At 42.2% G+C, this 27,146-nt stretch overlaps 1 protein-coding gene across 3 annotated transcripts; it reads right to left on the bottom strand.

Annotated features, from left to right (window-relative positions):
- Nucleotides 1-1,483: 1,483 nt before the first annotated feature.
- On the bottom strand, nt 1,484-27,146 carry LOC130702672 (endothelin-converting enzyme 2-like). 3 transcript variants are annotated; one of them, XM_059497156.1, is made up of 18 exons: nt 27,128-27,146; nt 22,176-22,748; nt 20,437-20,622; nt 11,384-11,519; nt 9,171-9,326; nt 8,750-8,898; nt 7,190-7,252; nt 5,886-5,921; nt 4,649-4,852; nt 4,416-4,543; nt 4,173-4,309; nt 3,930-4,051; nt 3,628-3,726; nt 2,941-3,233; nt 2,596-2,860; nt 2,351-2,446; nt 2,171-2,247; nt 1,484-2,082 (listed from the first exon to the last, which is right to left on the bottom strand). In XM_059497156.1, the coding sequence occupies exons 2-18, from the start codon at nt 22,464-22,466 to the stop codon at nt 1,980-1,982; spliced, it is 2,541 nt and encodes an 846-aa protein (XP_059353139.1). In that variant the 5' UTR covers nt 22,467-22,748; nt 27,128-27,146; the 3' UTR covers nt 1,484-1,979. The 3 variants fall into 3 exon arrangements, with proteins under 3 accessions (XP_059353139.1, XP_057380290.1, XP_059353140.1); XM_057524307.2 differs by lacking the exon at nt 27,128-27,146 and having other exon boundaries at nt 4,206-4,309; XM_059497157.1 differs by lacking the exons at nt 5,886-5,921; nt 27,128-27,146.

The raw sequence follows: 27,146 nt of genomic DNA, 5'->3' as shown, positions 1-27,146 counted from the left end.
CCGAACTATCAAAGAGACACGAAAGATGTAGACGTGCAATGCGGCGAGCGATTACAATAACAATACCGCCATCGACATTTGGCCCGTGATACATTCAGCAATTTATACAAATCAGGGACGTAATACCCAGCCGTCCCTTTAATTCATTTTCTATGGAAAACTTCGGGAATTTACAACGATATGAGAAATTCATTTTTCTTTCGCATTAAAGGGGTTATTCTTTAGTAATTCTGAAATGACAATAGCAAAGAGTGTTTTCATTTCTCGTCTCATACGATCCCACAAAATGAAACTTATGAAAATGACTAAGGGAAATAAAAAAACAAACAAATTGTATTCATTTGTTAAACCTCATCGGCATTCTTAGGTAGAAATCTTTGTGCCCATTGGGGGGACTGTTACCTGACGGGGTGGAGGTATTTTTGATTAATGTCGTCTCACCGGCTTCAAGGCCATCCATCCGGCATCATCCCTACCAATTCCATCCTTCAGGCTACTCACCCTCTCTCTTCCCCACTTTATTTTAATTTTTTTTGTATTTTCCCGACCGCATATTTTGTTTCACGGTGCCCCGTGCCCGAGCCCCGTCTGGTTCCAACGTTGTTCCCCAAAGCTGGACCTGATATTTTTTTTTAAAGAAGCATAAGGTTCGAGTTGTACTCTACCCCGCGCGTTATTATTTTGGTTCCGTACAAATGGGGAGAAGAGCTCACAATGTCTGTTGGTGGACAGGTGTGCAAACACTCATGCAAGGCAGACACGGTAAATATGAACATTTTTGTTTAAAAAAAAGTCAACATTTGTGTGTGAGTGGTTGAAATAATAATAAAAAAAAAAAAAGAAATGAAAGGGCCGTTTCACTTTCACCTTTTTTTTTTTAATCGGATACCTTCTCTCTCTAATTTGTTTTTTGTTCGCTAAAAAGCTCTCATTTTTGCGTTCCCGAAAAATAGAAAAGAAAAAATAATAGTAAAAACAACACATAACAGAAGAAGAGGAAAGAAAGTTGAAAACAAAAAGAAGGGGCGAATAACAGAATATTGAAATGTGTGGCTTTGAAACGGAATAGGTAAGAAGAACATTTTTGTTTTCTTTCAGTTTGTTTTTTAATGAAGAGAATTAAGAAAGTTTCACAGATTTCAATGATTTTTGGAGCCATGTTTGAAGATCCACAAGGATAGGATAGAAGTTGGGAGACATAACGGAATTGTTCTCTTTCGGCATTCACGGTTGCTTTTCTCACGGCATCAGTCATCATTGCTCTTTAAAAAAATCTGTCTTCATTCACCATCATGCATTCGTCATTGATCTACACAATAAAACATGGGGCCATCCGATCCAGAATGAGCCACAGCCGCAAGTTTGCGTCTGAGCTTCGGTACAATTGTAATAAAACTTTTTTTTTTTTTTTCATTTGTTTTCCATTCTCACTTATCACCATAACTATTATTTATTCAACATAATCTTTTTTTGTCCTCATTTTTTTTTAAATCTCTTTTTTTTTAATATGGTGTTGCGAAACAAACAACTCGCACACTCAACAGTTTTTTACTCTATAATAATCATTTAAAGATGGAATTCAAAATTGGCGCGTTCTTACCCCTCCTCGAGTGATTTCGTTTGAAACGTCACAACATACACAACAATGATAACATATCAGTTACGGATTGAGGATGATTCAGGAGAGGATGTCGGACGGTTTCTCCGTTCGTTTAGGCGCGTCTTATAATTGAATTTATTAGTCCCCCCCTCTTCCAAGAAAAATGAAAGGAAAAAAAATATGACGCAATCAGAATTGAAGTACACACCCTTATCATTCGTATTGCTAACAAAAAATTCACGCCACATTCGCTCGCCCTTATAATATGTGTACTCGCTTCAACTGCTGCGTTTTTTCGTTTTTCACTACCCTAAATTGATTCGTTTTTTTGGAGTTTTATGTTTATGGATCGATGGATTCCCATTTGTGCATGGCGCTTTTAAATGATCCGCCCGCACACCTTGCCGTGGTGCAGCTGTGACGTCGAATTGCACATGAACGCCTCCGTGAATTCAGGCATTTGCAACATGGTTGCTCGTAACCTGTCGAAACAAAAAAAAAGAAGTTTCGTGAATCATCAAACGCAACATTTCCGAGTTCAATAAATTTGAAAAATGAAAGATCACTGACATCTCTTCGTCGCCCAAGCGGAATGTTGTCGACCTCTCCATGTCTCTGTGTTTGAGAGTCGTGTGAGAGCACATCGACTGGAACAAAAAAAAAAAAAAAAAAAGGGGGGGGGGGGAAATCAAAGAATGGGAACGTTCAAATTCACGTCTTTTTATCAATGCGAGGTATTTGAATACAAACCTGGGCGTAGGCAACAAAAAATAGCTGCGTATGAGTAAGGAATTCGAGAGCTTTGTACTCGGTCCTCCGTTGCTCAATGCTGGGATTGGTCACGACCTATCGATCACGCGGGCAGGTACAAGAAAAATACAAAAAGATTTGTCAGTTGATTAAGTAAATCCATACATATCACACATATCTTCTATTTAGTGCGTTCAGTTTCATAATCAACCAGAGAATGAATGGAAAAAAGAAGACGATCGAACCTTGAGTGCCTGTCGAACTCCGGCTAGTTGGACCAGTGTTTCAAAAACTGTGCGTTTGAGGAATTCCTCATCGTCGACCTTCTTCTGGTATAGGGCATCCACCAGACACTTGCGCTGGTTGGCTGTCAGCGAGAGTGAATCGTTACCGATGGTCGACTCGCGATCGATCAAGACTCCGTGACCGTCGTAAAGGACGCCGTGCTGACTGATGGAGGCGACCATGGCTACAGCCAGCTGTACGCCAAGGGATCCAAGCAAAATTGGCCTATTTTCGAACGAAAAGACGATAAACAAAAAAAAAGGAAAATCTAAAACAAAAATGTAAGCAGCAAAAAAAGCACGTACTGTGGGTAATTGACGTTGTAGAAGGGTGGCAGAAGAAGATGCTCGGGTATGATGATTCGATTGGATTCGGGGACGTATGTGATTGTATCTCTGGAGAGGTAAGCCAGCCATTTGTGTTCAGGAAGTGGATTGAGCAAGACGCGTTCCTCCACTTTACGCAGAAAGTGGACACCGTAAAGAATGTTGCCCAGGAAATCGTTGACTTGGACGCTCATGGCTGTGTAGAAGTCATCGAGGTAAGACGAGGCCAACACCTGCTCCGGATAGCCGACTTGGACGCTCAACGTCATCAGCTAGTCGTTCGGTAACCGGCAGATGGCGTAGGTATGAAGAAGCGGATCAACAATCGAGTCAGCGACGTCATGTAAGAAAAAATAAAAAGAAGTGAGACGAATGAAAATATAAAGAAGGCTCGGAACAAGGCGAGAAAAAAAAAAGAGACATTAAAGCCATCCAACATAAACGGAAAATAAAGAAAGGAAAGAAGAACAAGTCAGACATCATCCGCTCGATTAGATCCATTGCTCAGACGGAATCTCCGCTGGGAGCATAAGACGAGATAAGATATATAGAGTGCTGTAAGAGGACCAACAGTAGCGACAGTCGATGGCTTTTTGCTCGGCTTTTGACTCTTGTTCGTGCTATTGTAGCTTGACAATAGCATTGATAGATGACGGAGCTGATTACCTTTTCAAGAGCTCTCGACCTCAGACTGGGACTGTACAGCGAGCTACCCGACAAGCTGCTAGCCAAGCCGTTCTTCAGCGATTCGTAGATGATCGCCACCTATATGTCACGCCGGTATAGGGACGGTTTTTGTGTGTGTGTGTGTGTGTGGGTGTGTGTGTGTTGAAATAGGAAAAAAAAAGAGGAGAATACAAACAACTCATTAGTGCTGATGGGTGGCATTGTTGTGTCTGCTTAGTTGACAACAGACAACCCGTGGCAATTTAAAGCAAATGGCAGTAGGGAAGATAAAATATACTGACTCCATTGCGAGTGTCCTTAAGGGCTACGTTGTTCTTCGAGTAGATGGATCCCATCGCCAGACGGAAGTATTTTTGCGTCGTCACGATGCACATCTCCCACCGATCCACCGACTCCTTGGCACCTGCGCAAGTCGTTGGAATGAATAAGCGAATCAGACGATTAATGCTTGTGTCATTCACGAATCGTGAAGTCACGGCGATAGGTAGGACTGTAGTTGAATGAAGTGGCAAGCAAAACGGTACTTTTAAGTAAGAAGTAGGCGCCTATATTCGTACCCAGGGTATCGCGTTTGTGAATATCCAGCACTTCCCAATACTCGCGCGATAAATACGGTAGGTAATTATGTGCCAGCCTCCACATCAGATAGTTGTTGAGAGTGCTTTTCGAATGAGAGAGAAAGAGAGAGAGAGAAACAAAATGTGAAATTATTCAATTGAGCTTTAAAAGTCTTAAACTTTGTAATCCAAGTAAAACTACGGCTGTACCTTCGGTCGGATGAAGAAACGATGGAGGAGATGTCTTTCAAGTAATCAGGCGAAGTGATCAACAATTCAGTGGAGTCATCAAAAACGGTCGTCGGATAAATGGCTCGCAGGATTTCCAACCACGGTATCTATTTAGAAATGACATAGAATCCCCCGTATAATCCATTCAATTATCGCTGTGCCTAGGAAAAAAATAAGAAGAAAAATGAAACAAAACTCTCGGTTCGACGTACCGAAAACGATTGACGCTGTAGATCGGCCACGTTCAGGATCTGTATGCTCTTGACGGGATTGATAATATCCTCCGTGTTTGGCGTCAGCTCGGCAATGCGCTTCTCGAAGTGGAACACCTCCTCGGCGAATTTCGTGGCTTCAAGGCTCGTCGCGCCCAGCAGCTGAACAGCGTCTTTCAAGAACACCTTGTAGGTGTTGATCGTCTGCGCCAGGGAAGACCGCAGCCAAAGGGACAAAAACAACAATCAAAACACAGTTAATTGGTGATTAACATTTGTGTTTCCTCATTCATTCTCCCGTAGCAGAACAACGAGAATAAATAATCATACAATCAGATACGTTATAGGATTAAAAAAAAATAATAATAATAATAATAATGATTCACTCGAAAGCCTCTTCCAAGTCTTTGCTGAGAGTATACGAAAACTAAAATAAAAGCGGTAGCTGGACCACATCAGATGTACAGTACAATATGTAAATTTCAACCGAGATATTGGCGTTATACAAGAATTGTATGTTTTTTTTTTTGTTTGGATTTAACGCGCGTCCGTCTGTCGTTTGTATGCGAACGTTTGGTGTCCCTTAAGCTAAAGCTTATCAGAGGGTGTAGGCCTTCGGTTGGAGTCGACAGTGGTAACCGATGCAAGCCTTAAAAAATGGCACAATACAATCAAATGCTTTTTTTTTTCCGTGAATCAAAAGTAACAAACGAGTGCGTGTTTGTTGCAATTATTCTGCTAGTGGCATTCAGTGGGGCAAGCGAGCATTCATGGCAACTAAGTGATGAGATTTAAAAAAAAAAAAGGTGCAATTAAAAGAGGTACGAAAGGCCCTACAAACAAGAAAGAGTGAAATCACGGTCTTGCGCTACGTTTGCTAGATGACAACGTTTGAAAAATAGACACTGATGCAGCGTCGTAATTACGCGGATATTTTTCATCTTAAAAAGAACATGCTACTTGTGTGATGTGGTAACAATGGAAATCCAACTCAGTCCGTGCTCGTCAGTCAAGCGACAGCGTCACAAGATGGATCCAAGACTGGACAAGGTAGAAGGAAAACGGAGCAACAATTAGAGGATGGAAAAAATGGGGTTCGTTGTACGTCTACGGGTTGAAAATATAAAAAAGAAAAAGAAAAAATGGGATTCAGCCAGATAGCGAGAGAAGAAAAAAACAAACAAAGGGATAAAATACTGGTAATGTTAAAGCAGGCCAAACACAAGAAAATACCAACCCCAGGCTGCGACAGCCGCCTCCTTGGTACATCTGGCTGAGCAACAAAATAAATATATTCGTCTTTTTTGTTTTTTGATTGTTGTTGTTTGTTTCTTTTTTGTTTTTTTTTTTTTGTTTTCATTATATAATTTCTTTTGTTTCTTGTTTCATCTTTTCTGTTTGTTGCTACTGCTACGGACACTATGGTGCTGTTCTATATAACATCATCTCTGTTTTCTCTTTTGGGGGCTTTTCTGTTTATCCCTGTGGTTCTCCTTCCATTTCTTCTTTCAGTTTTTCAAGCCTTCTGTGCTCATAACAGTATGCACAAAAAACACACACAGCAAAAAAAAAAAAAAAAAAAAAAAAGCGCTGCCTCGTTTCGGGGCTTTTTATATGCGGACAAAAGGAAGAGGGAGATGCGCTCACGACAGAGCGAAGCAACTTAGAAACAAACACAGCCAAACTCGACGCTTACAAATGGCCCCGTTTTTTGTTTAACAACAACACACACAAAAAAAAAAGTCAATGCGTTTGTTTTCCCTTGCGCATAGAGTCAGCCATGAAGAGGACCCAAGATCTTGGTCGGCGTACAAGTCAAGAAAAAACAAAAGGGCTGTGGGAAAATGAAAAGGAGAGCTGAATGGTAAGAAACATTGTCACATATAGGTCGTCAACGTTCGTATCCGGCAATCGAATCCGATGGACAGGCAATCCCTTTTATAGGTTGCACTCCATCTGTCGAATTCATTTGGCGATTATACGACAGGGACAACAACAACTGCAACGTGAATTGACAATGCGCAGCACGTCAATCCAGCTCCGTTTGTTGCTGCTGTGATTTGCAACAAAGGGAATGCAACTTGATCGGATATTGACATTTGCAGGGCACTAATCAGTTCACCGTTGCACGTTCAAATGCCGGGCCCTTTCGCGGAAATCAGCATTTGCTCGACGTGTTATTTGTTGTTACCGAACGCCATGCTTAACATGAACTGCCTGGCATTTAATGTCATTAAACTTGTCATTAGACGAAACCAAAAACAAAATGAATAAAACCAAAAAAAAAAAAAAAGAGAAGGACAAAGGCAATCGGGGATGTTAAGTGATACGGTAATGAAGTGCAACTGTGCAAGAGCACGCACCGAGTCACACGTAGAAAATTGAATAACAGTAATACACATAATTAGGGTGTGATTAGAGCCCTGTATCGTATCGTTTGGGAGCGATTCCAAACCTTTCTTTTTTTGCCATTCCCTCCCGCCGTAGCGTGAATAAGGCTGCGTGTATCACGAGAAGCACAAAGTCAAAATAGATAATTACCGCATGGTCAGGTTCACGATAGTAATAGTTCCGGTCGGGAAGTCCTAGTCCATCAGGCGATATCTGTGTGTAAGACATTGAACGAGAGGAAAAGATCAGACGTTGGACGTGTACAAAGTATACGCACGGGGGATAACACAATCACGCAAACACACACACACACTCGGCGGGACCCCAGTTTCCGATTTTTCTTCTTTCCATTTCCGCAAGCGCGTGTGTGTGTTCTTTTATTTGCCTTCACGGAAAAGCCAAAGAACACGAGGCGAAGACATCAATTAAAAGAACTGTCCATCCTCTCTTTTTCCATCGTCGGTCATACATTCATGCATGACGTTCGGACCATCCCATTCCTCCCCTGCCGGCCTGCAACCCTCTCCCGCACGAGAACCTTCCCACCTCCTCCCCATCCAGAGTTCTTGCATCACGTATCGATCTTTTGATTTTTGATGTGTATATATATATCATATTAGTCGATTTTCGAAGGCCATCTCTCATCTTTTCCCGCGGTCACGCATTACGCTAAAGAGTGGGAGGTGAATAAGAAAAGCGGGAGGCGACAAATCTTCCGCTTTTCTCTTCTGTTTTTTGTTGTTGTTGTTGTTGTTGGGTTACACTACGGGCTATGCGACGTGACAAGCAATTCATCTATATGTTTCATATGCCTTTTTGCTTAGTAGAACATACTACCATTCTTCCTCTCCGCTTCCCTTTAAAAAACCACACCCAACAGACACACTGTCCGCGTATTTACGCACACAAAAGCGACCGTCTTGTTAAGCTCCGAGGCGAGAAATATTCTTAAACGTCTGAAAAAGAAGAATACGAGCAGAGAAGAGCAAAAGGAGATACGGCGAAAGAGCATTTTGCCCGGCTGTTTATACGAGCGCTAAAGAACGGGCAGAGATGACGGCACTTCAACCTTTAAAAAGATGAGGGCTTTGTGTTTGTTTCTTGCCTCTCCTTCCCCCCTCCTGTTCACCCTTCCAAAGTTGACATGGAAATTTCGATTTGCATTACTCTGCTGCCCAGATGATGGTAGCTGTGGTATATCCCTGGCAGTTCGCAGTGGGAGCAATGACTGGCCAAGTTAGCTGAGTGCTATAGCGGGGATTGTGAAAGCCGGGACAAGAAAGACAGATAAGAAGACTCACGAATGTTTGTGTGTGTATACTGTATACATATATATACGCACCAGATCGATACTTGATTCCAAAGCTTACTTTTTTTTTTACCTCCCATCCCCTGAGCCTCTTTTCATCCGATTTCGATGATGTGAAAATCCAAATAGGTAGAGAACTTTACAAAATGCTTCATATAGATAGAAAATAACCTATCTCCCTTTTTATTCGCCTTTCAAAAAATGACGCAGAAAAAAGAAAGGAAAACCCACAAAAAAACGTTTGATGCTATTTTATTGCTGTCGCTGTTGTCACTTGCTTCTTCTTCTTCTTCTTTTAACTTGTCCAACCATCGAGTCCTAGACCCTCCCTATAACGCATTCAATACATTTGGCGAAAAAAAAAAAAAAAAAAGAAATATGAAAGGAAAGAGCAAACTCACTCTGACGATGCTCTTGTCGGGAAAGTTGGGATGGGCGACAACGTCGACGCGGAAGAAAGCGTTGACGCCGTACTCGGCGTGCAACCGACGCAGGACCATGCGGAAGTTCCACGAATAGACGGAAAAGCTCCGCAGGACTCCCCAGCCGCCTGCATTATTCCAGTCCATCAAAATAAAAATTAAAAAAAGGAGGAATAATAACAATAATAATAAATAAAAAATTCGAATTCGATCAGACGGTAGCCAACTGCTATCATCATTATAATTTAACCAATATTTAAAAGCAAATGGATTCAATGACGTTGCGGAGTGAAGGAAATGAAAGATCAAATCGAATGAGACGTGCGAAATGCGTCGGTATGCTAATGAACGAAATACATACAAATACATAAACGAATGATGGTGACAACTATATCCATACCCATTTGATCGATGACGCGGATGAGTTTCTGCTCGGGAACGACGATGTGCTCGAGAGCAGTGCAGGATTCGTAAAAGTACTTGAGCTTCCAAGATAGCGAGTCGACTCGCGTTGGATGCGGCATCGTCTCGATCAGCTTCCTCATCTCTTCGTGCGCTATAAAAGGCAAAAATCGAGAGAACAAATAAACAAAAACAAACGTTATAATCTAAACATTCAAAAGAGTACAAATGTCTCGCTCCTCCGCGGAGCTGCCTGTTTGTTACATTCTTTTTATGTTTTCAATCGGTTCGTTTTGATTGCATCGAACACACGTCATCTTATGAAATAAGACGTGAAAATATCACGCGTGATTTTGGCGCAGTTTTCTACACGTCTAACAACAGTAGGGACTTTTAATCATTTCGATTCGAAACTCTTACGTCGGAAATCATGTCCCCCTCGGAGAAATTCTCGATTTATGCTGGATGAACGAAAAAAAACAAAAACGAAAAGCTAAAGAATAAAAGGAATGCGCAGTACGGTCGCAATGAAGCTAATCCTTTTAATCTTTACGTTCCGCTTTAGAAATTCCTTATTGCGGTTGAACGTAGGACGAAAAGTTGCTTTGAATTTCAAATTGACAAGGACAGAGAAGAATAAAGTAAAAAGAACCGAACATTGAGGCTGGGACTTTCCAGAAATGGGCACAAGGGACTTTGTAGAACGTAAGGCTCAAGTAAACTGATAAAGACGGGCCAATCGATATTTATTTCCTTTGAATCGATTCAGATTATGAGAAAGTAGACAAGCCGTATTCCCAATGCATTTCCCTAGCGGTGGAACGCTTCCGCTCGATCCTGTATATATATTTTTTTTTTTTTTTTTCAACTTTTATTCCTTAAATTCTTTGGTTGTTATCTGCGTGTATTTTTTTTTTCCTTGTGCATATCTTCTTTGGCTTCATATTCTTTCTCTTTTTTTGTTATGTGGGTTGTTAGGGAAAAAAAAAAAAAAGCCTAGTGATGTGAGACAGGGTGCGCGCGCGCTGGAATGGCTGGCCATTCAGTTACATCACTGCAATGTACGCACGACCTAGAAGACGGGCAAAAGAAACGGACGACGAAAGGAAGTCTTTCTGTCAACTTTGAAAGATGACACTGGTAGCGAGAGAGAAAGAAAAAAAAAATATACGAAAAGGGCAAGAAAACGATGTCAGCGAGGCCGACGTCAATGACGATGAAAAGAAAATGTGCAAACGAAAAAAAATAGCAACAAGAAATGAGAACGCTGGGAAGCACGTAAAAAAATGTCTAAGAAAAAAAAAAAAGATACAAGAATACTCTTCCAAAGATTTTATGATAGGTGAATTAATACTGCGGATTTCTGATAGTTTGACTTTAGAAAAAGAATCCGAACGCTGGTAGGGACGATTGTGTTGGCGTGCAACTTCTTATCAATCCGCAATTCAACAACAAAAAAGGACAAGAGAGAAAGCCCGGCCGAGATGACATAAGCTCACAAAAGAAGAGCGAAGAACGAAATGAGAAACAGGAACTACACTGCAATGCCGTGCACATAAACTTGAATAGCTGAAAAGCGACGGACGGACTTGACGATCGTATATTCCGTTTAGTAGCAACCAGCTGGCAATAAGCAGCTCATCTTGATTATCTCCATATTGGATCTTCAACCTCCTCCCCCCTCTTGCCTTGTATACATCTCCTGTCCTTCCGCACTTGGCCGCTGTCGTAGCCATTCGTGTTTATACATCCAAAGTCAACGTTCGTTTGCGGAAACAAAGCGCCGCCTACAAGAGCATGCCGGAAGCTTTGCTAATGAAACACTATATAGATCTTTAACTACGTCTAGGACTAAACAGGGAATAAGGCGGTGTTTTCAAAAAAAAAAAAAAATATGGATATGATTCCTATAGCCGTGGTGATTAAAGTTCTCTACGGCAACTGCCTTGTCCCTCTGCATTGTTATTATATTGACACGATGCGACCAGATGTTGGGCACGTCCGCATGCTCGATGGAGCAATCGAACTGTGTCTGCGTAACTTGCTGTTCAAAGCTGGGACAACTCTTCAAACTGTTTTAGGAGGGAAAGGGGGGGCCAGGAGTTGAGCATTTGGAAACGCGTTTGATTCATCAGCGCAAACAGCTGTGCAGTACATAAGGACGGACAGTTATTGCAAGATGTGTGTGTGTGTGTGTGTGTGATACTGTACCTCGATGAGCAAGCTCTTCCCGGGTGCTCCACTTGCTGGCCCACGGCGGCAGAGGATTGGATACCAACCAGTTGTGGCAGGCGTAGTTCCAGAAGTTGGTGCACGGCGACGTGTGGTTCTCCATGCTGCCAATAACCTGTTTTTCATCACCGAAAAAGAGAAGACACCAAAGTTATAGGTCAGTTGTCAGCCGATTGCTACCATTTCGTCCAGTCATATTTGACGTTTGTAAAGAGCCCCAGCATGAAAAGACGACGATGAAGATAGAAAGGGCAAGCCGTCAAAAGACAGGAATAAACACAAACAACGACGACAACAACAAAAAGAAGGAATAGGAAGGGGCGGGAGGAAGTTAAAAAAGACGCGCAATGCACAAGGGAGAGACCAAGAAAAAAAAAAAAAGAGTTGGCCCAAACGTGAATGCTATTTCTGTTGAAAAGAGGCTATATAGTATGCAAGTATATAGCAGAGAGAGAGAGAGCGACTTTGATGGATCCGAAGAAGAGCCAGCGTGACTCTCGTCGAATTTCTTGTCCAAATGGCCGCAGCTGTTGAGTACAAACACAGGCCATCCTCTCGTGTTGTCATCTACTTTTTTTTTTTTTTTTTTCGAAATCCTTCCTTTCCTTTTGTTTAATGGCGAAAAGAAAAAGAACCAGCCGAATGACATACGCCAATTTTTGTTTGCGTATTAAACGTCATCAGATACGCCGGTAGGCAAAACGAAGTCGCATTTTAAATAATTAAACCTTCTGGCCATCTTACCGTTGTGCCTATGCATTTATTAAAGGGGGGAACGTAAGCTTGACGTAAAGTTGCTAGCTCATGTATAATATCCGCAGAGTGAATCCCTTGATCAGTAAACGGTTACACGCCACCACCACCAATCACTTTCGTTTGACAAGAGATACGGATGTTGCTGACGCTTCAACTTTGCCCGTCTTCTTTTTTTTTTTTTTTTATAGATCCCCCCCCCCCACGTCTTTTCTTTCGCTGCCATCCTCGTTTTTTTTTTTTTTTTTTTCTTCTTTTCCCGTTCTTGTTTAATGATGTACAAGGAACTGTCTAAAAAGTTACTGTGAAGGCGTGTGGAATAAAAATAAAAAAGAAGACATCGTTCATCGTGCCCTGACGAGGAAAGCAAAAAAGAAATGCTATTCTATTTACCAGCGTTTTCGACGCTTTTTTTTTTTTTTTTTTGAAAAGAAGACTAGGATAAACGATGCGGACAGAAGGGATCGAGAGGAACAGTCTAGACAATGATATCAAGCCGCGTACGTGAGCTTCGTTGATGGAACTGGCCTTCTTTGTGCCCTGTTGTTGCCCCATCGATGGTTGATGGGTCGGCACAGTTCGCATTCGCTGGCGTGAGTCAACTCATTTTTGCTTCTGATGATTTTGACGGCATCATTTGGAATTCAGGTGCTGTGCGGTTCCATCAAATTTTTTTTTTTCCTTTGCCCGTCTATTATTTTATTTCATTTCGTCATTCACCATTTAAAAATGCGTCTGATTAGCGCGGAATAGACGGGGCGGGAGTCGTGTGGATTTAAAACAGCCGACAGCGGGATAAATAAAAGAACGAGGCAACAGAGGAAGATAAAAAAAAAGGGGGGAAACGGAGCACACACACACAAAAAAAAAAGGATGAAGAAAAAAAAAAAAAATGAAACATGAATGAGAACAAGTTCAACCAAGAAAGAAGAGGGAAAACCGGACAGCGATGTCAGAAAATGAAAGCGGGCAAAACGTTAGCCACGACTTATGTACTCGCGCATATTGGCGCAGCACGAAAAATAAATAAAAAAACACGCAACGGGACTAGAGAAAATGAAGCTATCTCACTAGTGTCCCTAACCCTCCCCCCCCTTCTCACCCATCTCTCCTATATGCCCGTGCGGCGCGTCAGCGTCCCGAACAACATCGGCCACTGCGGGCCGCGAGCCAAAAACTTGATTGTTCCTAATCCATTTGCTCGATGAAACAAGAGTCGCCGAAGCGCGTGGGAGGCGGGAGTATGAGAAGAAAAGACACACACACAAATAAAAATAGAAGGGGGGGGGGGGGGGGGGGGTAGAAGACGATGAAGAATAAAAAAAAAAAATGCAGAGAAATGATTTCTAAGCACTTATAAAAGAAGAAATGCGCACGATATTCTCCGGCTGGCATTTTTGTTCCGAGGTCGCCCTCCCGACGCCCCTCTCCGTTTTTCCACGACTGTCAGCGGGTCTGTGAGCCTTTTGCTTTGCTAGAACGGCGTTTTTTTTTTTTTTTTTTTTTTCTTCAGGATAAAATGACAGCGTGAGCGACGAAAAGAAAAGAAAAAGAAGGAGAACAAAGTCCTACAGATTTCTCGTCATTTGTTCGCTGATTTGTTACTGCGTTTTTTTTTTTTTCTTCTTCCGACAATAATAGAATGGAGATTCATTGCGTGTGCCTTTCGTTCTTTCTCCCTTGTTATTCGTCATGACGAACACGAGAAAATGGAGTGCCGATGTATCAGCAAACGCACATGTGAAATTCCTCTTGACCCATAACGTCATTTCATTCAAAACAACAGGCCAAATGATTTTTTTGTTTGGCTCGATGGGCATCTCAATTTAATGTTGTTTTTTTTTTTTTAAGAATCTGATCTGACGAAAACAAACTTGAAAAAAAAAGAAATCAACGATTCAAGAGTTAAAACAGAGCTCACACAAAACTTTTGGAACCCATCACATCATAGAGAAAAGAAAAACGATCGATCTCCTAACGATCAACACTTGAACTATATTTCCTTTCGACAAGTTACTCAGCCAGAAAACGATACGTTTTCAAAGTCATAACTAAAAAGGAAAGAATGAAAAGATTTTATTTTATTTTATTTTATTTTTTTTTTGCTTTGTTGGATGTAGGCGAAGATCCGCGGGCAGGGGACCTACTAGCGTGCCGATCGGCAACTGCCATCCTTTGCTAATGATTGGGAAAGGCGGGGGTGAGGAAAGAGAGAGTGGCGGACGGGAGAGTTTCTTCCGTTTTTTGCTGTCGAAAATAAAAAAAAAAAATGGTGGAAACGAAAACGAGGTGATGCATGCGTCACCGAGTCGAATCTTTTTTTTTTTTTTTTTTTTCTTTTTGATGCTTCCCTACCAACGGAGGGAGTCTAAAAAGGGAATATTCAAGATGCTGATGGAGTCAACATCAAAGACTAGTGCCAACGCTAACGGCAGTAAGTTGAAGACTCTGGAGAGAGAGAGAGAGAGAGAGAAAGAGAAAAAGAGAGGAAACTAAGAATAATACGCACTAGTAGGCTAGCTGGTAGCACGTAACGATCATGGAGGCCGACAGTCAGGTTCTTCCGGAATTCGCTTAGACCCTGTTTATGCGAGGTAGGGAATTTACTTTTGCCCGTTATTTTATTTTATTTTTTTTCGTTCTAGAGGAACAAAAAAAATAAAATAAAATAAAAAGGGCGACCCAAGTGTAACTACGTAAAGTGTATGTACGGCAAACATATTGAGCGCATGAAGAGAATTTCAATTTACTTTCATCGACTTGGCGCTTTGATTTATTGATTTTGCATATCCGCCTTTCTTTTGGCTTTTCCCCTTTCGCCTTCCGCAAGTCGAATGAATTTTGTCTTGTTTGACACATAGGTTACGTACGAAAAGCGACAGGTTAATAGCGATGCCAATGTAAACGCAAAGAGCTATTTGATCGTTTCTAAGACGGCAGTGCGGTGGAACGACGGGGCCTATCCGCGGCGGGCGCTAGGGTCCATTAAAGACGGCAAAAATCAAAAGGAAGCGGAGATTGAAACCGACGCTTTTAGACTCTGCCCACTACATCCGAGACACACAAACACACAATGACATACACTGACACAGTCACATCTATCTCGATCAGCCAGTGGAGCGTGTGGCATTACTACCGCCGCATATTATGCCCCACAGAACGCAATAACCCGAGGAGGTTGACTGCCTCGTTTCCGTACTTTATCGATTCCTTTTTTTTTTATTTTACTTTACCTTGTAACCAAAAAAAAAAAAAAACAAAATAAAAAATAAGATGCAACTCTCTCTTCTTTATAGCTCTCCTTTATAACACATTTTAGATGGAAAAGACTTCGAATGATTTGTTCCTTCCGTTTACTTCGTAACCGTCCAGCATTTCCGGCCGTTTCGTCAACAACAACAACAGTGTGTGTGTGTATCTTGGCTCGTGTTTTTATGTTTACCCTTTTTTCTCTTTTTTTGTATCGTTCTTTTATCATATAAAAAACAAATACCCTTTGGTTGCCTAATCAGTCTTTTGTATCTATACGTTAATCTGAAAATCACAAACGATCGAGTTTCGTTATTTCCCCTTATTGTTATGGTGGTGTTTCTTTGGATCCCGAGTGTTTACACGTTCTTTCAATTTGTAAGCACGTCTCGTAGGGAACTAGATATTTCAAAAGGGAAGATTCAATGTCTTCATTTCTTTGCCAGAGACGGATGGGATCGAGCGAAAGACGGAATACATCGGATAGCGATTGGGGTGCCGGTCAAACTAAAAGCCGAGTGAAGAAGCGAAAATTGAAAACGACGTAAAACTGACGTTGATTAGACTGGAAAAATCGGCGCAAAAGGGGCAGCGGGAAGTTGAGTGATTTGTTTCAGCTAAACCAAGTTCACCGGAAAAAAAAAATGCTCTTGCAATGAGCGATTCATGTGTGTGGCTTGTGGCTGACGGATTGGGTCTTCTTTCTCCACCCTTAAATTTTACTTATTTTTATTTGATAAAGAACCCCTCACTATGGATCGTGGGTGGTCTTCCCTACGATCCCCGGGTCGATTAGCACGGTAAACCCACCGAAAATGGGAGGAAAATGTACGGCATTCCCTCGAATTTCAATATGACACAATGCACGCCATTTCCCAGTCACGGAATAATGGAGTGGGTGATAGGAACGAGCATATGATACTCCCCCCCCCCTATTTTTTTTTTTCTAAGCTTTCCTTACTTGCTATTGTTGTATTCTACAGTCTGGATTGAACCGATATCTGCTGTTCCCACCGTTAGAAACGGCTTCCCTTTTAAAAAAAAAACCGCAGGAAATAACAGAGACACAGCCGCTGGTGAAACAAACGGGAAAATTCATTTCCAAAAGTTTCTCTTTCGGGAGTACAGTGTCTGCTTTGCTGCTTTATTCTTTCCAACTTGAGATCTTTTCGACCGCAGTGGGGCAAATAACACAATGGCTAATTGTAGTTTTCCACCGAGCCAACAACTTGGATTGCTTACGGACAATGAAAACACGTCCGCCGTCAGCTATTATCAAGTCAACGTCTAATAAAGAGAAAAGAATAAAACTGGCCCAAAAACGAGCCAATGATGGCGTTTCTCGGGGAAATCCGAAACAAAATCGAAAGACGCTGTCTGATAAGTTCTTTGGGGTAAGTTGACAAACAAACAAAAAAAAAAAAATAAAATAGTAGACTGGAAGCATTGCTGCCATGATCCGTCTCTTTGGCGATTCATGTTAAGACTTTGGGACACGTGGCGGGGCAGGATCTACTCTTCCAGTCATCCGGAAACCGGTGCGCTGACGGAATGATGGATACAATTTGAATATTGATCAAGCTGAAAATAGGCCGGCCAAAAGGTTCCATCCTCCTTTTTTTTGGAGGGGGGGTCTTACCCTAGTCCTCAGCTTCATTGTCAGCATCTCTCATGTCTACCCAAAAAAAAAAAAAAATTCCTCCTCCGCACGAGGGTATTCCGCACGACTATCAGCTGAGAAAACAGATGACGAATCGTTCCCCCCCACTTCTTCATTTAGAAGTAAAAACGTTTTTCTTTTTCTCTTCCTACACATGGCGACATTAACAAATACGAGAAGAATAGCCAAATAAAAAGGGGCGTAGATGAAGGGGAGAGGAGCTTGTGTGACACTCGGATTAGATAGCAAACGAAGTACACTAACATACGAGAGGATGTTAGTGTAGAACTAGAAAGGAAAAAAAGGGAAGACAATACCAGAACGAGAAATGTGGACGTGATGGCGAAATGTGACTCTTATGAAAATAAGGGTGAGAATGACGGCAATCAGCTGAACTAACAGGTTAATGCCAGTTTGCATGTTCTCATAAGAAAATAAAACAGGGTTTTCCCATAGAAACGCACATCGCTAAAAGAATGGACCACTTGAAACCCTCCCCAAAAAAGATAGAAAAAAACAAAAAAACAAAACAAAAGGTGGTGTGTCATCGAAGTGCAGGCACGTTCACGCTCCGAATCTCCGATATCCAACCCTTGTGGTTATCGAGATGGCGGGCAAAAAAAAAAGGAGAAAAAAAGCTTCGTATGGATAGCGATAGTCTTTTGCTTAACATCTAATAACACAACGTCTAAAAAGAAAGAAGACCGGCTAAGATAGGGCCGGGAAAGGGAGAGAGCAAACAAACTTTTCGAGCACAAAAGGATGCATGTTCTTTCTGTGGCTCGAATAACGTAACGCTGAAACGTGCCCTAAAACTGTAAGTGGAAATAGGAGAAAAAAAAAAAAAAAATAAAAAGAACGCTGTCGAAGGCTGAGTTGTCCGAGAACAATGAGGACACACGGGGAAACTTGACACCGGCACCCATCTTCGTTGTGGTTCCTTGCTCTCAGTTGATTCTTCTGTCGTACCTCTTGCTGAGTGTGTGCAACTACAGTGGAACCACTCAAGAGGACAAACTAAAAAAAAAAAAAGGAAAAACCCTGCCTACTTTTTCTTTTTTTACCCTTTTATTTCTCTTATTTTTGAAGGGGTTGTTTTCCTCGTGTGTGTGTTTTATCTGAAATGGTATACAATATCAGCTATTGTCTTTAGTCTCGGTCGAGTTTGCATGGCTCCGCACTGATTCAGACACACAAACCGGAAAGCAAGAACTCGGATGGCGACACGCTCCCGCAATCGCCAGTTTTCAATGTCTTCAATGACTACTGTTTATGCAGTCGTCTGGTAGTCACGGTTTTTGGCCTTGGCCATCGAAATTGAACGCTAGCGAGCGTCTGTCCCTCCCTGCGGACTGCGCCACTTCCCAACGATCCGTGATGTTAGTGAAGAGCAAAGGCGAAAGGTATCATCCTCATGGAAGAAGAATTGGAAATGAAAGAGCGGTCATCCATCCGATCCGTTGCGACGCCATACGATGCCCCACACACACACGACCATTGGCTACCGCTCTAGCGCCTTTCTATTCCGTGTCGTCGCAAAGAAATCCATCTCATCCGCATACACTCGTTCCGCTAACCCCCCCCCCCCCCCAACAGATCTCTTTTCCATTCAAATTCAAAGCGTGAAGGCCGTAAGCAAGGGTTAACGCAGCTTAGATATGATCTAAACGAGCTATTCTATGTTTTTTCTCCGTCCTTTTCGGTGGCCATCGCGGTTGCTTAACGCACTCGGCTAAACATTTGAAGCCGACAGAACAGCTGTTGTCATCATTGTTTGTTGCCAAACTGTTTTTCCGCTTTGCTTATCTTGTTTTCTTGTTTCCGCGCCTCGTATTCACAAACCCTACCGACACAATCTTTTGAAATTCTTACAGACGTCGAGATCGACTTGGAAAATCGAATAAATAGGACTTTGATGTCACTTGCGATGCAAGCATCGGGCAGAACCGATCACGCTGATGCCATCGCATCATTGGCTACACGTTGCAACACGGAACAATCCCGTAACTCGCACGTTATAACTGATGAATATCAAAAGGTTTGACGCTTGCCGCAGAAGAGAATAATCTAACGGTTAAAAATTTGGACCGCATTCCAAGCTGAATGCAATTACGGAACGGGGGCATTGTGGTGTTGGAAACCACCGAATTGCGCGAGAAAATATCTTTACGTAAAGCCTTACCTATTGCACAATCCACTCATCTGGTGAGATGGATCAATAATTAGGCAGGAAAAAAAAAACAAGTGGTTATAGCTAATTTAGTTCTACGATGTCGGGGCTGATTAAAGGTTCTATTTCTTTTATGATAGACGTATAGTCAGCGTGTGTGTATACACACAGCCGTTCCTTATTTTTTTTTCTTGTTTGTTTGTTTGTTATTTTTCCAGATTAGACGAAGAGATGATTTTTTTCTATTTGGATTCCATCTCTGACGACCATAAAAGTCGCCCGGCGTTGACGGATTCGTTTTCACACACACACACACGGATCTTCTTATGCGTTAGCCGTCCGTCATTATACGATAGTGTACCACTATTGAGCGCAAAGGGCACCCTCCCTCCCCGTCTAAGGTTCAACATTTTTTTTTTTTTCTGTTTGTTTTTTTGGCTTCATTCCTCGGGATGTTTTCTTTGGCAGGCCACTGCCAAATAGAAGAGCGACTTTGCTGGACTCTCTTCCGCACCACTTTGGCTCTGGATGGATCTTCTCCGTCTCTCTCTTTTTTTTTTTTTTGTACCCTGCTTTCTTGTTGTTGTTGTTGTTGTTCTATGTCCGCGTTGCATGTATTCCGCACTGCCTTTCTCTCTACTCGATGCCCCTTTTCTGCGCGCTACTATCCTCCCTGTCTCTCGCTTCGCTTGATTCGGGATACGTATCAAAGACGGAGGGAGGAAACAAGAAACAAAAAATACCTATCGGAGGCAACCAGCCCTTGAATGATAACCTCGTAGATATACAGTCGGCTTCGCAGAACCTGATTAATGGACAACAGCAACAACAACGATCCAACGGAAGAGACACAGGCGATGGAAGGCAGGAAAAATAATCCGCCCCTCTAACAACAACAACAACAACAAAAAAAAAAAGAACTACAACAGAAAACAAAGTAAACAACAAATAGAGGAGCCCAGGGGTTGTACTACGATGTGAACATGGAAGTTAGAAAAAAAAAAAAAAGAAAATGGAGGAAATCGGATAGGCCCTTTGTGTTAGGGCGATAATGACGACCACTCATGCGATGATCGTTACGGTCTTTAAAAAAAAAAAAAGAAAACTAGTGAGGGCAAAGGAATTGAAAAGAAAGCGATTGAACCAGCGGGACGGATGAACAACTGAAGTGGAAGAAGAATTACGGAAGAAAAAGAATACCTGGGCGGCGGCTCGTAAGCATGCTGGCGTGTCGCAGACTTTCGGCGCTTCCTGGGCCCTGGTGCGCGGCCACAAGGCGGCCAGTACGACGATAATGACGAGCAGGATCAGGATAAAGACCAAGAGGAGCGCTAGAATCAAGAGTCCGCGTGAAGTCACGCCCAAGAGACCTCCGGCCTTTTGAACCTGGTACAAAAGAAGAACATTATTTTTTATAGTCAACCCATTTTCACAGAACAAATTAGATCAAGTGGAAAACAGTAAGGATAAAAAAGGGGGAATGAGCCACAGTATCATTTTCAACGGCTTCCTAAACATAAATGAAGACAGGGGGGCCTCCTACACACATAAATTCTTTTGCTTCTAGTCGTTCCTTCTATCACGATGAACAACACCCTCCCCCCCCCCCCAAAAAAAAAAAAAACTGAATGAAGGAGGAAAAAAAAATGCGATATAAATACAGTACGTCTACACGAAGGAAGAAAAGAAGTCGATGGAGGAAGTTCTTAGAAAGGGAAGGCATCACATTATCGATTGTTACGGAGAGCGAGAAGGTCTTTGGCTGTAAGGATTGCTTCATTAACAAGAGATGAGCGATCTTTGCTCCTCGTCTCCTATTCGGCCTCTGACTTGCTATCTCTACGATTCGTGTTTTATTTACACAGATATAGAACAACGAAAAAAAAAAAACGAAAGAAAAAAAACGAGACAGCAAAGACAGCAGAAAGGGAGTCGTCGATCGCACTGGAGTGACAAATAACTGGACCGGAGGCTAATTGCGAATGACGGAAACGAGCTTTTCAGCCAACCAGCAAAGACTCTGCTTTCTTGTGGCCAGGCGGCAACACACAACATATACAATGACATACACAGTTGAAGAAAAAAAAAAAGAACAAAATAAATAAATAAAAGAAAACAAGTCGAGGAACACACACAAAAAACGGATGAGATAGAAATAAGAATACGATCAAAACGGAACTCATAGGGAAGAAAGCAAGAAAAAAAAGGGAAGAATGGGCCAGGGCTCTTTCGATGTCAATCGATATGTGTGTCCTAACATAGAATAGACACACACACACACACACACGCAGTGAGTACATGGCTATATATAAACACAGTACGCTGTGCAGGGCTTGATGGCAGATATATATACTTGGTACGAGTCAATAGAGTACATGTCAGGCTATGCTTGGGACTTTGGTCCTTCTTATACATTCCGACCTGGCGGCCGACACGCGGCAACGAGGATTAGACGACGTAATTTACTTGGAAGACGCGGTATATCAGGGCCCGATCGAGGTAGGCATGAGGATCACGTTCTTAATAGGTGGGAGGGGTCCTAGCGCTTGTGTTACATTATTGATGTGTCCAACAACATCCACCAGCCCGCTCCAACTGCTGTTGAATAACGTTCACAACCCCCCTCCGGACACCCCGAATACAACACGCACATTCACTCGCGTTACAACTTGCCAACTTAGAATTAAGGCTAACCCATAAAAAAAGCTTATCATAAATGACGCCTGGACTGCTTAATGCACCTATCATTTTTTTTTTGTTCTCTTTTTTGCCATCCCCCGTCATTTAGTCATTATGTTATTTCATTGTTTTGTCGTTACATCGGTGGTAAAACAAGAGAATAGAACAATGTTGGGGGAGGCAAAAAAAAAAAAAAAAGAAACCAAAAAAAAAAAAAAAGGGGGGGGGAAAGAATAAAATAAAATAGATTAATTATTCACCTGACGTTCCATGAGCGTTTCCCGCATCTTTCCGTGCCGGTCGTCCATGGTGGCGCACATCGCACTGTCGTTGGGTTTATTGCGTGAAGTGGGGCTGCGGAAGCGTCGTTTGGAAGGTGGCGGCGGAGGGGGCGGTCCTCCTCCTCGCTCGGCCAACTCGGCGTCACAGCCGAAGCTCTGGAGCGGCGGATGATGCGCCAGGCAAGGTTCCCACTCGGTTCGCATGGCTAGCGACTGTTGTAGCTGCTCCTCGGCTCCGTTCTCCTTGTAGTGTTGGATCGGCAAATCCATCCAGCCTCCGCTCGCTAACCGGAGCGGGATTCCTTAATCGGGGGATATGGATGTCGTAGATTGAACACGACGAAAAGCAGAAACAAAATCCTGTCTCTGTGTGAAGCCCAAAAAAGCGAACCCAATAAGGGAAGTAGATGGAGCCGACAATGTGTCTGGTCCGACGACGGCTTGTCCTTTGGATTGTGCGGCTGAATGTTGAAAACGACAGCCAACAGAAGGGACGAATGAGCAGTCAGCACTGACAACTGGCTACCATATCGCACGCCGAAACCAAGTCAACTGTCGTAGCCGTAAAACATAAATAAAAAAAAAAAAAAAAGAAAAGGGCAGAAAATAAAGAAGATGTCAGTAACATTGTGCTACAGGGCACGCGTGCACCAAAACCACACATACGCTCATCACCCATATGGAACACTTTACTACTCTGCTACAACACTAGATATAGGCCGAGATATAATACTAACAGAGACACAGGGCAACATAGCACACCCACGAGACCCTTAGAAAAAAAAAAAAAAAAAAAAGGAAACTATCGATTTCTTTTTTTCTAAAGAATAGTTTGCCTGGGTCTCGTTTCATTTTATTCTTGTTCCTGATTCGAAAAGCCCGAGTCCACCGATAGAATGGACGGGTTAGCGAGATACATGCGACAGTTTGTTTTGTTCGAGATCGAGCCAAAAAAAAAAAAACGAAATAGAGACAGTGATGGTCGAACGAAGAACGTGAACACGCATTTTCTTCTCCGCTTTCCACTTACAATTTCATTCGCGACGTAAAGGGACTGACAAGAGACAACGAATTTTTATAAGGACGGAACAAAATGGGGGAAAAACAGACAGTTGGGGCACGGACCTCTCACGAAATCACGAAAAGAACACAGAGAGAGAAAAAAAAAATAAAATAAAAACAGGTCACCAACTTTGACTTACAGATTCTTCACCCGTCTACCCCATTCGATGTCTAACGGGAAAAAATGGTCTCCTAACCGAAAGGACAGTGATGGACTGCAGAGGTGGGGATTGACACTGGGCTTCTCCTTAATATGCACGGCTCATTCACACTCAGTTTCGTTCCCTATTCCATAGCTTTAGCCTATGTTAAAAAAAAAAAAAAAAAAAAGAACCCTACGGCCTCATTGTGATTCGCTGAAGGAGACGATCAAATTGGATGGAGTGTCTTTTGTGCCTGTTTGCTTGTGATGTACTCATGATTTGTGACAACCGAATGAAGAAGGTATTAGACCGGCGGACAAGCATGAAAAAATGGTATGCACGTGCGGAATTTTGTCTTCTTTCTTTTCTCGAACTTCGTGTCTTTTGCTAGGACATTGTCTTTATAGCGACGACACGTAAAGGACTATACGGAAAACTAGCCGGACGTGACGATGTGAAATGTTAAATGCATTTGAACAAAAAACAGAACAAAAACAAAGGAAAGAAAAATACATTTGACATCTGATTTCGCTTCAACCGACAGTTGATGGAATAAGTGGTGCCGAAATGCTGTTGTCGTATCGACTAGAATTGAACAACCATGCGTAAACCGAACTACGATGAAAAAAAAAAAAAAAAAGAGAGAAAGGAAATACATCGAAAAAGAACGGAAATGGTTGGAGGGTGTGAAGAAAGCGAATGAACGGAATAAAAGGACAAACGAAATGGCGCAACATCCAATAATCAGACCGTTGCAGTCAAGAATGAGGTGTCTATCTAAAATGGAGATCATCAAGCCGGCCCCTCGTCGGACAGACATTCTAGCCAAGCCAGTGCCCGAAATCGACCACTTGGACGAGTTGGCATTTGTCTCGATGTTTTTCGTCCAATGGAATTGGCGGATCGACTCCATCCCTGATACATTTATTTCCTTTTTTTTTTTTTTTGCCTTTCATTCTTCTCGTTCTAATTTTTTTTTTTAGTTTGTCTGCGGTCCTCTCTGTGTGTACATATATGTGTGTGTGAAAAGCAATCAATCGCCGTGGCTTCCAACAAATAAATCACCCAAGATCCGTTAACGGGAAGTCCGCAAGAGTGAACTCACCGACATTTTCTTTATCGAATTTTTTTGTGTGTGTTCCGGCCAAAGAAATCAGAGAAAAACGTCGCACACAAGAGTTTTTGAATCGTAATTTTCAAGTAACTTTTGAATGTTGAATGTGCCCAAACAAATCACACACACACACACACAAAAAAAAAAAGAAAAAGAGGGGAGAGAGAAAGATCATGGAAAGCGAATGGGAAGAGCTAAAACGAAGCAAGTTGAACGAATGGCCAAAGTTCATTTGAGCGTGCAACTACGCATTCACCTTATCATTGCTATCCGTTTCGTTTGCCTCTCGTGTTAGCAAACTGCCAATGACGACAGCCAAAAAAAAAAAAAAATATATGTATAAATAAATAAATAAATAATCGACAAGAGAGGGAGAAAAAAGAAAGAAGCAACGATTAAATTTCTTTTTTGGGCAGTTAAAGGACTCGCTACCACGTACCGTGTTATCTTAGAATTCTTTTTTTCAATGGAATTTAATTACTTGTGCTGTTTCCTCTTTCTGTTTTTAATCAAATGGTCAGTTATCGGGTGACTCTATCCGCACAGCCTGTGCCAACGTCACTATAGGCCAAAGAAGACAAAACAAAATTGCAATAACTTTTTTTTTCTTTTTATCGCTATCATCTGGAACAGAAACGCCCGGGTAGACAAAACAAGGCTCTGATAAGATCACGTCCCTCTTGAATATTTTTCTCATTTCGCTTTTTATTTTCAGCATCTATCCATCGCTTTGGCCCCACACCCATTATTCGTATCTTGCTACATGTCTTGCTACATGACATTTCATTGCCCAACGTATGTCTTGTACATTTACTGAACCTTATACCACCGTGGTATACGTAATCCAACATGAAAGGCAAGATCAAACTCATGATACCTCTCAAACTCGAATAAAAGAAAAAAAAAAAAACCCAAAAACAAAAGAAGGCTGAACGAACAGGTACTTCGCGTACAAACACCTTGACGTCGGAACACAAAATCACGAATTTTTGAAAGCGGAAAAGAAAGTCTTTACCATATCTTTTGTTTTCTTGTGTGTGTGTGTGTGTTTTAACTCGCTCACTCTCGGTTTGCTTCTCTCTTTCGCGTTAGTTGTCTCCGTATTTTTTTTCCCTCCTTTCTTTTTTGAATTTTATTTTCTTTGACTTGTGTGCCTGCTACATCCGAAAACGACGGCCCGGCGCGTCAAGTGGATCAAAGTGTATACACAGAAAAGCCGCTCTGGCATCACCCAGTGCACCCAGGCACACACACACTACTACACCCGCACCGACACGCCACACGCCACATACACGAACACAGACACATAAGAGGACGCGGCGCACGTTAAAAAGAGCAACTAGATCAGAGAAGAAGAACAAGAGGAATAGTCGCACTCGATTACAAAGCCACGATTTGCGGAAAACACAATTTGCCAACGTTCAAAGGGCCCATTTTCGTTTTTTTTTTTTACCCTCAGATTTGCACAAGAATCAACACCGATTCCTTTCTCGTTTGTTTTTTTTTTTGCAGCGAATGCGTGTATGTGTGTGTGTGTTTCAGTTTTGCTTTCGGCTTGTTTCGTTTTTGTTTTGTTTTTTTTCGTTCTCTTCTTGTATTCTATACTTTCGCTTTTCTTGTGCCTTGGCTCCTTCTTCCTCGTTATACAAATCACACAGTGGGAACGTCGGTCGTCACTGCCGTCGTTGGCGTACTGGAACAAATAGCAAAGGAAGGAAGGAAAGAGGGAGCGAATGAAAGAAACAAGTCTGGAAGACGGACAGAAGAGGAATAAAAAGGAATTGGGAGGGAAGAAGAAGGAAGAAAAAAAAAAAAAAAAGAGATGGATGACTTGTCTGTGTATGCCACACTCGAAGAAGAGCCAAAAGAGAAAGTGCCGTGGCGTTCGAGGACTCCGCCAGACAGAGAAGAGAGGAATAACAAGAAGAAAAAGAGACGAAAAATCAAACGAGTAAGACGATTGGGCGCGGAGGGCTTCGACGCCCGTGTTTCAACTGTGTACGAATAGCAGAACGACCGCAACGAGACTGACAACGGCCGTCAGAGTTGCTATCTTTTTAGAGACAACGTGGAAGTCGGAACGCGTCGGCGCTGGTCGTCGGGGATGCGCATTTCGGGTTTTGTGTAAACGACTTGCCACAATGCCCTTCACACACGCACAACGTATCCGCACAGACTTGCTACTATCCCATACTGGGCACGAATTTTTGTTTTGTTTTTTTGCTTACCATTATGGCGCATACGCTATCTCTTTCGATATTTCAAAACAAGACCACAAACAAAAAACGAGTTCCTCCGTTTAAAAAATATATATTTTAATTGTAGTTTCCCAATTTCTCGCTAGGCAACGTTGCCACGTTAAGAAAAAACGCCCGAACGAATAGTTTTGAAAAAAAAAGAACTGTTATGTTTTAAAGGCTGCTGTTGCCCTCAAGAGCAATCTGACATCATGTAATAACCTAAGGTGTAGTCACACCATCTTAACGTTCACTCCTTTCCTTATTGTTCGCGTCATAAAACGAAGACGGTTCACTTGTTTACGTTCACTTTTTGTTTTACTGCACGTACACCCACGCGCACATTGAGAGATAATTAAAGAACAATCGACTTACCTGAGAAATGTGAAGAAAT

The sequence above is a fragment of the Daphnia carinata genome, chromosome 10, assembly GCF_022539665.2.
Source record: "Daphnia carinata strain CSIRO-1 chromosome 10, CSIRO_AGI_Dcar_HiC_V3, whole genome shotgun sequence".
NCBI classification, from domain to species: domain Eukaryota; kingdom Metazoa; phylum Arthropoda; class Branchiopoda; order Diplostraca; family Daphniidae; genus Daphnia; species Daphnia carinata.
This window is presented reverse-complemented; position numbering and strand designations above follow the sequence as displayed.